The following is a 14,536-nucleotide window of genomic DNA, read 5'->3' as shown; positions in this document are numbered from 1 at the left end:
CCTTAGGTTTTCACAGAGCTGTGTTTGCCCAATGGTTTATTCTGCAGAGTTCTGACCCAAAGTCCACTGAGATCTTCAGGTGTGCTCCATCAACTGTTGTTAAAGAGGCTTCGTTGGGCCGTTTCCTGCCCCTGCCTACCAAAGGAAATCCCTGCAGCGCATGCACCTTCATTTGTCCTCTCTGCTTGACTCTGAGACATGCCTTTTCATAAACACGCTGCTCCTACTGCCAGGTTCTCTGCTTGATCTCATATAAAGCATCTAAACATCATGGATTTAATACTCCCATTTTCAGTGCTAAATCAATGTTCTTTATGCATTTGTTCTTGGAACACTGCTGTGTTAGAACTATAATTCTTCCCACATACCATAAACTTGCTCTGTTTTCACTCTGACAGAAACTGATCCACTAAAAGCAAGAGGAAAAAACCCCGTGACTACAGCTGAAACATTTCAAGGCTGTTGCTTTTTAGTCCAATAGGTTTCTGCATCACCTCGGCACACCGAGCGCTGGTATTGCTGGGGCCACGACCCGCCTCGCAGCTGCTGGGACGGGGCAGCATTAAGAGCTTCTCATTACTTTTTCAGCAGACAGTGAAAGGATGGGTTTCCGCAGTTTATGTCTGACCTCCCGTTTGGTGGTTTACTCCTCCAACCATCCTGTATTTGTACATAGGTAGGAAGAAACATTCAGCTGCGTAACTGGATATGACCAGAGATTAAAGCTGGTCTCCTGTGAAAGACGCCGGAGCCCATTAAAGAAAAGATTGTTTGCCAAATGTTGTTGTATGTCCTCCCGAGACCATAAAAAACATTGTTAGCTGAAGTAATAGCGGAAAATGATTGCATTCCTCTATCCTCCTCCTTACCACCACCCTGCAATGTGACAGCAAACCTGTAATGAAATCTGTGAAGAGCTATGCAGCAGTTACCTTGAAAACTCTTTTTTATTGCCCTACATTTCTAGATAACAGTGATACTCAGCCTCTGTCCAGCACCAAGAGCGCCAGCTGAGGGATTGAGATAGTCAAAGTTAAATAAAAGTACCTTGAATTTTTAATATTAAATACTTGCAGTAGTTTTTTAATAGTCAAGGATAACTTTCTGTATTTACATATCATTATCAGAATAACAAATAGCTTCAAGGATATGGCAAACCGCTCTGTGCAAATAGAAAATGGTGAGTTTACTCTTATACATTATTTATTGAAAATTATTCCTCTGATTTTATTCACTCCACTATTGTTTTCTTCATCAAGAGTGAACTTGAATTGTGATGGGTGAGACAATACTGTAGGAGATGGTACCTTAAGACGTGTAGTCCATTTTGGGGCTATCAGAAATGCAGCTGAAGAGCTGACTCCACATTGCTGGCTTGGGAGTAATGACCCTTGATGGCACAAACAAGAAGCAGTGCCACGAGGTAAAAGCTAATTTTGTGAATGCACCCTAGAAAACATTTTCTGGCTTCTTGAATAGCTTTTTGCAAACCTTCTCTATTTGAAATATGAGGTTGTAGTTTTGGCAAAGTACTGAGATGAGAGTATTTTCTCTCTCCCATATAGAAAGTGTAGTTTCCAGAATCAAGTTCAAAAAAGTTGTGCGAAAGGTAGTATTTTCTGAATATATTTTGCTGGTAAGAACTTTGAATTAAAGAACTGTTATTGGCAAATTGGCAAAATTCCTTTGGTTTTGCCTTTATTTAGTACCACTTCGTTGTCTTCAGTGATGTTTACCTTCCCCTTGAGCTCAAGATCAGAGAGATCCCCAATCTCAAAGCAAAACTTTGTAAGACCACCATTGTGTGGACATCTCTTGTCTAGTTTTTATTTTTAAAGGATGCAAGCTAAAATAAATCCAGTTGGAACAAGGGCCAGAATCTTTCAGAAATCTTGAGTACCACTTGACAAAGCTAAACAAGCTATTAATGTCTAATAAATCACCTAAAATTAAGCAGAATACATGTTGCTTGAAATTTAGTTGGGATCTTTCTTAAATGCAAGACTAGTACCATTAAAAATAAAGTCACATGGGCGATACATTTTCTCTGGGGATTTCTGAAGAACATTTGAAAGCAGATTTCAGCTTCTCCATTAATTTCCAATCAGGCTAATGCTTTGTGATGCAGTGTGCATCCAGCCACGGGCAGATCTGAATGGGCACACTGGGGGATAGACTGGAAATTTCTTACAGATGGTATTTCAAAACATATTAGTGACTCAAGTTAAGTTACCAAAAAAAAAAAAAAAAAGGAAAATACAACAGAAGGATGTGACCGTGAGAGTTTAGCCATTTTTGCGTCAATAAGAGTGCTTGTTTTAAAACCCATTGAAACTAGTTTTAGCGTGTTTGTGTGTATAAATTGATATGATTATTAGACATGATGGCATGTTTATGGCATTATTTGCATGGGGAAAGCCAGAAATATCTCACTGAAATACAGGGACTCTTACTTTATGCATGTGGCAGCTACTTTTGAGGAGTCTAACAATCCTGAATGTAAGGGTTAGGAGTCTCTGTAAGTGGGGCCATCTTCATGCTGCATTCGGTAACTGTTCATATAGATTTGCCCATCAGTCATTTATTGGCAGTTCTCAAGGCTTCTCTCGGGTTACGTTTAGGAACCTGATACCTGTTAAAACACTTTTTGTTAAAGTTGTGCACGAGTTACTGTAAAGCTGCGATTGGTCTGGACAAATCAGTTCCCACCACAGAAAAGACAAGTGAGCTTCAGAGAGTGGTTGGTAAGAACTAGCGTACAAGCAATAGAAAATATGATGTTACTTTTTTTTCCCATGATTTGTTTCTAATGAATATTAAGGGAAGCAATTCGTTGACACAGGAAGTGTTTGAGATTAGCACAGAAGCAAGGGTTCAGCCTGAAGTTTTTTTCCTGATGAATGTGGGTAATTTTTTTGTTAGCCTTTTGGGTGCAGAATGAGGAAAAATGCATCAAGGAGGCATGAGAAAAGAGCTGCTGGGAATTCTTGGAGCACAGAGTAGATTTAAGATCTCTGTTTATTGTTACCCTGAAAATGACCATTGATATCACTGTGGACCAGACAGACTATTTTAATTGACTTGCCTTGACTGCCTTTTAATATGAAGCTCTGAAATACTGTGGGATGAGGAAAAGACATAGTTTGTACTGAAGAATGGTTAAGGAGGACCCTAAAAATTGATGGATACGGGAAGTCTGTTAATGCCAAATGTCCAAATACTGACAGGAGTGTCATAGTGCTTGCAGAGGTGGAGAGAAAACTATCTCAATTTATTTAGCTGTCACTCAAGGGAGGAAAAACATTCTCTTCCCAAACCCTTTGTTCATCAGTGTTGACGGCTTTATGGAGCTGCCTAGACTAACAAGCTCACAGCACCAAGCAGGATTGCATCGTATCTTGTATCTGCACTTTCCCAAATAAATTCAGGAAGAAGGAGAAGTTGATTTTTCTTCTGTATGATAAATCAAAGTGAGGGCCATTCTGTAAAGGGAACACTAAGAGGGCATAGCCATAGTGAAAAGGTATCACCTGACCAGATTTTTGAGGCTTTTCTGAAAGCCAATGTGCTTCTCCTTTTACCTGACTTGTAAATACAGTGGTCCTCTTCTCTCGAGATATGCAGAGTATCAGCGCTCTGTGCTCTCTTGTTCGTTGTCTTTTCATTACTTGATTCTTACAGAATGCCATCCTTGAGCTGCAAAACAGGAAGAGAAAGAAAGAGCTAGTCTCGAACTCAACCATTTACTGATTCTTTTTTTTCCTTTCAGATAGGGGAGAAAAATCCATCCTCAATAGAAAAAGAGTGTTATGTCGTTGCACAGTTAACGCCTTCTGTTGAGAAGGAGAATTAATTAGGAAGGAGTTGGAGCCCTCTGCCTGACAGATTCACGATCCATGAAGCTAATCACTTTTGTAGCCTGTCATTGCTTTTTGCCATGGACTGGTCAGCACTTCGGTCTCATGCTGGGAAAGGAGATATTTGTAATTTGTCACATTTTCACTGTTTCGCCAGTGCAGAACAAAAAAAGTAATGATAGCTTATTTCTGCATCTGGAAAGTTGCTAATACATCTAGCATTAGCTGCAAAAGCTCAGCAGATTTCTGGAGAAAAAAAAAAAAAGAAACTTCCTTCCTTCTTCTTCCCCTGCTGTGCCTTTAAAACGCGAACACAGACCATTCTGCAGCTTTCAAGGCATGGAGCATGTTGGGGCTCTTTTGTGCTGGGACTGCAGAGGAAGTTCTGCATGCCAGTCAAGTTTGTGAAGGAGGGAAACCCACAGTCCTCTCCATTCCAGTGGTTCATTGGAAAAACATGTCTTGTATTAAATACTTTAAGATTCATGATGCAGCTTTAGTTTTGTTTGCATTTTTTCCTGAAAGGTAAAGCTGTCAGAAATCTCTAAATGTATTGCCTAATCCATTTCTGAACTCAGTATATTAAGGTCTACAAGCAAAACTCATTTTTGATATTAGCACATATGCGGAAAAGAGAGAAAGCAGGAGAAAGAGAGAAGGAAATATTTCCTTTCCTTGGTAATCCCCTGAACTACCAGCACAGCAGTAGTATCAGCTGTTTACAAAAAATAGTGCAACTCGAGCAGACTGTAAGACCTGCTGATAAAGAGAGGTCACGTTTTTCTGTTGGATTGGATGCAAGTAGAAGAAATACAACAGTTGTGGAATGAAGGTTTAAAGAAAATGAATTTTCTTTTCCTTTTCTACCTACAAGCTCACAGAGCTGTCATAAGCAGGCTGATGTTCAGCTGAAAAGCTTTTGTTTTCTCATTGTCCCAGTTTCTAATCTGTGACCTTTTCTGTGTTAGTACCTGATTTTTTTCCAAGGTTCTGTTCTGCCAACTGAAGCCTTCACTCTTGTACTCTTTGCTCTTGTGCGTGCATAGACAGTGCTCACGGTTGGGCTCAGGGGGCTGGCTCAAAAATGTTCATTTAAGGAACTGGTTCAATGCAAGGGAAAGAATGAGTGAAAATCTTCTCCAGGGTAGAGGAAAATTATCTGACATCAAGCTCTCTGTCATGTGCAAAGGAAATACCTCTGGGTTTCTAGCCAGGCTCTGCAGTAGACAATGTAGAGCAAGAACTCTCAAAGACTCTTCCCAAGACAACCGCAGGATGTCTCTGGTTTAATGCTTAGTGTGTTGTACGAAAGGTGCCTGAAGGGCTTTTTCACATATCAGGTCTAATCCATCCTCGGCTGGTCCATGGAAATGATTAGCTGTGGCATCATCAGCCTTTTCTTGGAACCTCCAGTCCTAAACCTATGCAGTGGTGTGTTTCTCTACAGCATGGACATCTGCCCTGGAGAGACACTGCTCCTTGTGCAGCTCTGAAGTCCTTTGCTCATGTGCACCGAGACAGCTTGCAATAGTAATTTAAGATCACAGTAATATTAAACATGATCCACGCCTGGCCAACTTAGACCACTGTTAACTGATACACATACGTTAAATTTATGCTTAAGTTCTCCCCCAGATCAATAGCGTTAGACAGATGTTAATTCGGCTTTCAATACTGTAATTGTCCTCCCTCATTCAGCAGCCACAGTTCATAACGTGGTCAGGCCTAGTACAGAGAAATAAAGAGCAGGCAGCACCCGCTCCCTTCCCTGGCAGGGTGCTGGGCTGGGTGGTGCAGCCGTGGGCTCCCCGAGCGGGGCAGCCAAGCCCTGGCTCCCCTCGAGGCACTGCCTTAAACACCCCCATTTCACCCAGGACATCTCCGGAATGACTTTTTTCTTGACTTCACACCTCCTCCTGACACCCTGACTTTCTCAGCTCTGCACGCAGGCACGAGGGACTGGCTTCTCCGTTGCAATGTCAGTTGTTAGCACCCAGCCAGAGCGAAGCTGCAGAGGCGCTGTGAGGGCACGGCGGGCACGGCTGCGCGTCGGTGCTAGAGCGTCTCTGCGTGTGACCTGCTAATGGCACTGTTTGGCTCCGAGTGTCAGCTGCTGGTTAGAGTTTCTTGGAATTAAGGAAGTATTAACTGTAAATTGCTGTGGCTGGGATCTAATTACCGAATACATTGGGAAGAGCTTGGGCAGCAATCCAGCAAAGCACTTAAGCACCCAGTGATTTTTAAGGAAAGGCCTCTGACTGGGATTGCTGGTGGTCTCAGACATCATAAAAAGTGTTTGTTAGGAGACCAGTACTTTCTGCTGACTGCCTCAGCACATCCGTCTCATTTTCTGAAGTGACTTTAGGAGTTGGGAGTTCAAGGTTGGCTGAAGTCTTCAGGAAATGAACTCCTGAATCACTGCTGCAGATTGAAAAGTTTACTCAGGGGAATAGTTCCTTTTGCTGTTCTTCATCCTTGCTGTAATAAACTATGACAGCTTTTAATCCACTGCTAAATCCTGAGGTTTGCCTTGGCCCATCTGGATGTTCTTGCTGTAGCTGCGTTACCCGAGATACTCAAATATGTGATGGTTGGAGCACTCCAAATAAAACATGATGCAGTGTTTCAGCTACGTCCTGCTAACAGAGGAAGGGGAGAACAGACAGAAGGAAGGCTGCCATGAGAAATGATAGGAGTGACTTCGCCCAGGAGAGAGAACAAACTCAAAACAGCCTTGTAGCAAAAGTAACCAGCATGGCCGGGGGATTCACACCAGGTCTTCCAGTCCGCTTACTAGGAAAACAGATACTTCTTACTCCAGAAAGATTCAGCAAAAATGTCTTGGTCTGAAGACAAAGGAAGCCCAGCCTGAACCACTGAGGTCTTGTGCTATTTCAGTGGTTCCCAGTCTTTTCCTAGGCAGAATACTTCAGTCCTTCTGCACATGCCTCTCTGCCTCTGATGTTTTGTGTTCATCTTACCTTCCCTCTGCTCATCCCTCTTCTCTCCAAGTGCTGCTTTGGCTGCCCTCTCAATCTCACTGCACTTCCACCTCCTCCTCCTCACAGCTTCCCTGCCTTCCCCAGACTTCAGCTGCATGGTTTCTTTGCTTCCCTTCTTCCCTGCCGGCTTCGAGCCCACACGCAGGATGCCACCAGGATGCTTGGCCTGGGCTGAGCTCTGTCCTCTGCCTCGCTTCCACTGGCAGCTCACCCGCTCCTTGGTTACCAGCCTGATTTACTGCCATGCAATTTGCTATGTCCTGCTGATAGAAGTGAGGCTCTGAAGCAAATTGCAGTCAGATCAAAGATGTCCCTCATCAGGGGAAATCTGTCAAGGTCCATGCTTTTAGCTGATGGCTCTTTCATGTTCCTGAAGTATTCTTAATGGACTTCTTTGATATGTTGGTGTGGTCAAGAGGAAAATCACGTTCAAAAAGAAATTCAAAAAGGAGCATTCACACCTCCTGTAAATCTTTGTCCTTCTTCCAGGTGTATTTTTAGATTGTGTAAGAATGCAGTTCAGCCAGGAGTTTTACACGGTGGTCCTCTGTGTGGTACAGGCCACCAGCAAGCCGTTGGTAAGCAGCTATGGGAACGCTGTAATCGATGACAGGTACTCACGTCTCTGTGCAAATGGTGCTGGGATGAGAAGGAATTACAAATAATCACACTTTACTAGAATTCATAACTGATTTCCAAAGGTTACCCAACAGTCAAGCGGTTGTCACCCTCTCCACCCTTCTGACTGCTGGTAGTGGAGAGAAGTATGATTGTTATGCCAAGGTAATGAGCAGGAGGTCAGAAAGTTTGATAACAGCAGGAAAAATCATTCCCTGTAACACAATTAGCAGTATTTTAGAGAGCAGGTTCAGTAATTTCTATGGTAATTTGGAATGGCTTTTGACTGTGAGAACATGTAGGTAATTTTTTAATAAGTTAGCCTCTCTGCTAGTGGGAGAGAATTCCACTGCAATAAGGCAGTGTGGTGGTACGTGGGGCATGGACTGGGATAAGGTGATATGGTGATACATGGGGCATGGACTGGGATAAGGTGATACGGTGATACGTGGGGCATGGACTGGGATAAGGCAGTGTGGTGATACGTGGGGCATGGACTGGGGGGCTCGGGAAGCAGAGATTCTGCGCTGAGCTGTGTGACTTTACCAGCTCCCTTCTCCAGGCCTCAGTTTTTCCTCTCAGCATGGTCTTCAGTAACGTGCATAAGTGGGAAGTAGCTGCATACCAAGATGATATCGTAGATGGAGCAGATTCATTTTGCAAATGTTTCAGGAGGTGCACGTCTGTTCAACAAGCTCTGTGCGTTTGTTACCGCTGCACAGGCTACAGGATCAGGAAGGAGGCAGGTGCTCTTTGTCTGGGCAAAGGCAAAGTTTGCTTGAGTAGGTCTTAGTTTTAAAAGTACAAGGTCTAATTACAAGTTAGCAGGAGACTTTCTAATGGGTGCCCTTGGAGCACAGGCAAGCTATAGTGTTGTGGGCCCTCTTCAGGATGTTCTTGAGCAAAGTCATTAATACTCCTTTGTTTTTCAAGAGATGCTTTTAACCTTCCAGAATAGAGATCCTTAAAAATGTGTGTGTGTACACATACACTTCACTTTTCACTTGGTTGATGGAAACTTTGCTGCTCCTAGCTATGTTGCTTCTTTTCAGCTTTTACCCCATCTTCTTTTGCGGTTAGAACGAAGAAAGTCTCCAAGTGCCTATATGCTGGAGAGCAGTGGAGGATAAGAGGATATTCTTCAGTTTTTTTTGCCTCCCACTGGCTGCTTGGGTTTTAATTCTTTTTTTTTTTTTTTCTTTTCAGGTGCAAGCAGATGACCTACCCAGATGACCTGCCCCAGATCTCCGTGGTCTTTATCTTTGTCAACGAGGCACTGTCTGTCATCCTGCGCTCTGTGCACAGCGTTGTGAATCACACCCCCTCGCACTTGCTGAAGGAGATCATTCTGGTGGATGACAACAGTGACAATGGTGAACATGCGTAACTTTTCCTCTAAGTTCTATACCCTGTGTCACTAATGGACGTGAAATATAAATCAAAAGGAGTTTGGTCACTTCTAGCTCACATGCATCCTTCTTTTTTTTTTTTTTTTTAACATTGGGATGAAACAGCAGTGAATCACTCTGTGTTTAAACACAGCCAGAGGAGGAAACTCATACATGCAACCGCTGGTTTTTGGATAATAACCAGATCTTAAGTTGGTGTAAATTAACGTACTTACCCTGAAGTCAGTAGAATTTAGAAGAGCTTGTGTTTGATGATGAGATGGTTCATTGAGCCACTTGCACAAATGTGTCAGTAAATATTAACTATTTATATAAGAAATAAATATTATGTGGATAAACCCTGCTGATTTCATTGGAATCCTCACAGAATGAATGGCATTTGTATAGGCAATCTCAGTATAGAAATGACACTTTTCTCCAAGTTTTCAGATCCAGAGGAATACCATCATTAATAGACCAAAAGTTTAAATTTTGTTTCCAAAGAAAAGTGGGGTTACAGATTCTCCTTGAAGATAGTTTCTTTTATGTGAAAGCACAGTTTGCTCCTTCACATTTACATGTGTTGTAATGTCAGATTTTGAGTGGTTTTTTTTTTTTAAATTTTTTATTGATAGGAAATAAATGAGGCTGTGAAAATGCAACAACAGAAAGAGCACAAAGCGCATGCAACTTTCAGGTCATGTCATTCATTAACGTAAAAATAGCACTTGTGTTACAGCCATCAAAATTCCAAATACTGGTGAGCATGTAGGGTGCTATCAATCAATCAATATGTTTTATGGAATGGGTTGGAATTGCCTTTAGGATACAGATGACCAGCAATGTTGTTGCGTTTTGTTATATTTGAGACTTCTAGAACTGTCCAGCTTCTCGAGTCCTATTTAAAAAAAAAAAAAAAAGGCTCAGTTTTACCATTTCCTCCACAGCTCAACAACTTTTTAAATCTTTCAGTTTTAGTTGCCATTCTTCTTTGAAATGCCCAAATAGAAAAGAGGGGTGAGAGAACAAATCACTGAAACACAAATAATCCTCAGAATATACAGTTTTAAGAAAGCTTTTGTCCAATTCTGCTTTCAGTTACTGCAGTGTAACCTATGGAGTAATTACGTGAGATTGCAAAGTGTTTGAGTCAGCGTAATGCAGAAGAGAATTGGACTCATTGTTTCTCAGTGAACTCTTATATGGCTTTTCTCTGTCATTCTTCTAGATAGCTGGAGATTTATCAGGTCTTTGATTTGGATGATAATGATTCTACTGTGTAATATAGATCAGAAGAATGAGACTTCTAATGCAGTGGAAGCTTCTACTAGTTTTCCTAATAAATATATTTGAGTAAAAGCCTCATTATGAATAAGTTGTAGTGTAAATGAATTACCAAACTAGATTGATTTTAAAAAAAGACAGAGACAGTTTTAGTAATTTGCCTGTTTATAAGCCTATTGAAATGAAGCTGAATAAAGGAGTGAATGAGTTCAGCTCTATCTGTGGTTGAATGCCTGAAAATGAAAAAAGAGAGAAGTCTATTCGAAATCTTCAAGATCCATTTAGTTTAATGGGGAAGAAGCCTTGTATTGTAGAATATTAATTATATTTAAGGGAAAACTTAGAATTAAGGGAAATTAATTCTGATCTGAATTAGGTCTTGACCCAAAATCCACCGAGGTTATTTTTCAAACTCTTATTGAATAGCATAATTCAGACTAAAATAAAAAAAAAAATCACCAATGACTCCCACGTTACTCTGCTATAAGTTCAGAATTGCTCCTCCAGGGGCCAGTTGCAGCCTAATGAAAATCATCAGAGAATTAGATGAGTAATTATTTAAAAATATGTAGACAAACTATCTCTTCAAAACAACACTCAAATCCTTCCTGCCATATTAAAGCTTTGTAAGTCTAACAGTATCTTCTCTAATGTGCAGAGAATTATTCTGGGTTGATACCCCTGGAACTGGTCTGTCCCACAACTGTGGTACTTGGTTTGTGTCTGTGAAAGTGACAAAGGATTTAGGAATATGTAAGGACTTCTTTCCCTTTCTGTTGCAGAATAAATCAAAGTAATGCATTACATTACAAAGCTATGTTTTCTTATCATGAATGTTTTTTGTTTTTTCCCCTGCAGTTGAGCTCAAATTTAATCTGGACCAGTATGTCAATAAAAGATACCCAGGTCTGGTGAAAATAGTGCGCAATAACAAGCGAGAAGGACTGATTCGAGCCAGAATCCAAGGCTGGAAAGCTGCAACCTCTCCTGTCGTCGGGTTCTTTGATGCTCATGTCGAATTCAACATAGGCTGGTGAGTTCTTGGCTATTCCTACAGGGAGAGAAGTGCTATTACATTTTGCCCTATGTCTCAAGGGCTGTGAAAGACTAACTCAGCAGCTGGGGAGCTGAAGAACTGTATGGATGAGACAACTGTAGGCTGGTGTTTCCACATTAGCAATTATATTTGAATAATGTAATTTGGAGAGGGTCTCTTTATCAGGGAGCGCAGTGATAGGAAAAGCGATAATGGCTTTAAACTAAAAGAGGGTAGATTTAGATTAGATACAAGGAAAAAATTCCTTTCTGTGAGGGTGGTGAGGCACTGGCCCAGGCTGTCCCCAGAAGCTGTGGCTGCCCTATCCCTGGCAGTGCTCAAGGCCAGGCTGGATGGGGCTTGGAGCAACCTGGTCTGGTGGGAGGTGTTCCTGCTCATGGCAGGGGTGTTGGAACTGGATGATCCTTACGGCTCCCTTTCAACCCAAACTATTCTATGATTCTATGAATACTTGTTATTATTGCAACACTGTCAACAATCTTCTCCAATGGCTGCAAGTTCCATTAAAAAAAAAAAAAAAGTTTTTGTCTCTGCTCCAGTACAGCATAGTGGAGAGGGAAGTAATTTAAACCACAATGAATGGAAAGCCTCCAAAGCAGACAAATATGGAGATAGCATTAAGGAGGCTCAGGGCTCGAGGCAGATGCATGCTTTCAAGTACTTTTATTTTATCTGCTTGTCATTTTCTTTCTTTTCTTCTTAGAAACTTGAATATAAATCTGACTTCTTCATAAATATTCTTACATTTACATTTGAGGGAAACGTTAAATTATTTCCTATATTTTTAATGGGGCTTGAAATTAGCATGCCTTTCCTCATCCTCTTTGTTTTGGAAGGGAGAGGCATTGACTGTGGGTAGCACAGATTTGAGCTTAATGGGCCAGATCTACAGTTGGAGTAAATCTTTGTAGCACCACTCAGTGGCCAGTATTTGGCATTACTAGACCTCGGGCCTGAAGGAATTGATTTGTACAGTCAGCTGAAAAAGGGCTGTTGGGACCTTCAGTATGTAAAATTTGTATTTTCCAAAGACAGGCTGGTATTTGATAATGATGATGCAGGGTTATGATGGAGCTGATTATACTCTGCAGTTCTGGGAGATATCCCCAAATTAAAACTAAAAATAGCTGTACTTGCAACCAGAGAGAAACTTAATTGCAAAGGAGTGGAGTGTTTATTTTTATATGTTCATGAATATCTTTTGAAAATTGAAGATGCAATAAAGTAAGCCTTGTAGGGCACCTGGTTTATATTCACCCTACTTTTTCCCCATCAAAGTCTATAATAGCTGTCACTGTAATTTTCTAGAAGCTTAAGAGCTAAGTTATTTATTTACTTACTTTTAAGGCATCTGGGTCTTTCAAATCATTGCAAAAGTTCATTCAGGGTAATATCTGCTACCAGGCAGAACCAGGCACTGAAGCCTGGTGCTGGTGAGAGCACGTTCCCAGTGCTTCTTCTGCCCTGCGCTGCAGTTTTTTTGAGCTTTGCAGAGAATTTTGTTGCCCGTTCTGTAAAGAACAGTAACCCATTCTGTCAAGGATGTTAAATTGAGGTGTTACTGATATACTCTACCCAGAGAAACTAGGCAGTGGTGTAGTAAGCAGGAAAAGGTTTTGTGGTTACTTTTGGCATTTTTTTTTAAAGTTTATTTTGCATTAATGTCAGGAAGAGTTGAAATCTGCATAGAAAGAACCTGGACTACTCAGTAAATGAGGGTATACCCGAGATTAAAAAGTGTTTACTGCATCCTCCCAGGTGTACTCTCCTTTCAACAAGTCTAGTGAACTAGTCTTTCAACAATGCTAGTGAGCCAGTTTGTGCAGCCTCTCTGAGAGCACTTGATTTCTAAAGTAGCTGCAGAGGATGGAGGAGAATAGCAAACGTATACCAGAAATGTAAAGTATTGCCTTGTTTCAGTCACATGTAGAAGCTCAGTGTGTTCTCTTCTATTTCCCCTGTTCCCTTCAACCTCTGGGGCTGCTGACAGCCATCTCCATCCTCATGCCTCCTGTTTCCTCCTAGTTTTAACTCTGCCCATCAGGACTCACATGTTTGCCTGTCATTTCAGTTTTCATCTCATCTCCTCTTACGAGGAGGAACTGGAAGCCTTTCAATCTGGGTTGCTTTCTTTTTTCCCACCAGGTTACCTTGCCCCTGCCCCATAGCTCTACCATCTTGGTAGTCGTGAGGGAGTAGCTTGTTAAAGCTCTGCTGTTCTGTTCTCCTGCAAAGCCTTATAGTGCGTGAATATTTTCCTCCATTTACAAAATACACCCATGTATTCGGAGGCCGCATGGATTACTCCCACTCAAAGCTGTCTATGGATTATTTGTGAGGCAATTAAAAAGCAGCCAATTCTTTTGCCACGGAAAAGAGCATTAACTTTCTGTTTGGTTTGTGTTCCATCTCACAGTCATGTACCTGCAGTGCAATTTTAGTCTTCTACTCTGTGCCTGCTTTACCTGCTTAATCAGTTGGCAGATTAATTCATAAGGAATCAGAGAAGGACCTCATCACTTTCTCATGAAATATGCAGAATTCTGACAACGACAACAAACAAACAAAAAAACCTTTTCTTTAAACAATAGTTGCCCCACTATGGGTGAGCTTTTGCCTTTTAACACAATGTAGCATTTTACAGGCTCTCACAACATAACTCTCCAGGGACACTTCTTCTAAACTAAAATACGATCTCGTAGGATATTAAAAAAAAGAAAAGTCTACAACCTGGCAGGTCGAATTAACTATTGAATTATTTATTTTACTGTGCTTAATTGCTCCTTTTTTGCTTCTCAGGTGTTGAAATGCGTTAGCATAGAGCAGAGATTTTCTATTGACCTGTTCCCCTTAAGGCTTTTGGTAGTGAGAGCTAATACTGCTGCTGCGACTGCGACAGCAGAAGTGGAGGGGACCAGCTAAAAGGGAGGCCGTTACTATTAATTCTCAAATGGAATTTTAAATGAAAAGCATGCGATAATTTTCCTGTATAGTTCACATATAAAATTCCACCTGCCCTGTGACAGAACCTCTTTTGTTTTTAATAGCTACTTAATGTCAATAGAAGTCAGGGTCTAGAGCCCACAACGCAGCAGAACCAATGGCTATGAAATGCTCGGAGTGCTCAGAATACAGCCATGAATATTCAGTGCCAGAAGCATCCCTGCTCTTTCCTGGCTGCGGTGCCTGCGGGCAGAAAGGCAGTGGGACAGATGACCTTGCAAGGGGAAATACCAATGGCCAAGAGGAGAAAAGGAACAAGGTGGAAGGTGGCCCCAAGAAGACCACAGGACATTCTGCAGCTGTTTTATCCTTGCTTCTGGCAGGACT

General features: G+C 41.5%; 1 protein-coding gene across 13 annotated transcripts in view; it reads left to right on the top strand.

Moving 5' to 3' along the window:
• The window catches only part of GALNT9 (polypeptide N-acetylgalactosaminyltransferase 9), a 586,151-nt gene that overhangs the window by 483,702 nt on the left and 87,913 nt on the right, over positions 1 to 14,536 (top strand). For all 13 annotated transcript variants that reach the window (XM_066979038.1, XM_066979037.1, XM_066979045.1 and 10 more), the window contains 2 exons: positions 8,684 to 8,850; positions 11,008 to 11,182. In XM_066979038.1, coding sequence (XP_066835139.1) covers positions 8,684 to 8,850; positions 11,008 to 11,182 — 342 coding nt within the window. The remainder of the gene's footprint in view (positions 1 to 8,683; positions 8,851 to 11,007; positions 11,183 to 14,536) is intronic.

Source organism: Anser cygnoides, chromosome 17 (assembly GCF_040182565.1).
Source record: "Anser cygnoides isolate HZ-2024a breed goose chromosome 17, Taihu_goose_T2T_genome, whole genome shotgun sequence".
NCBI lineage: Eukaryota > Metazoa > Chordata > Aves > Anseriformes > Anatidae > Anser > Anser cygnoides.
Note: the sequence above shows the minus strand (reverse complement) of the source record. Positions and strands in the feature narration are given on the sequence as shown.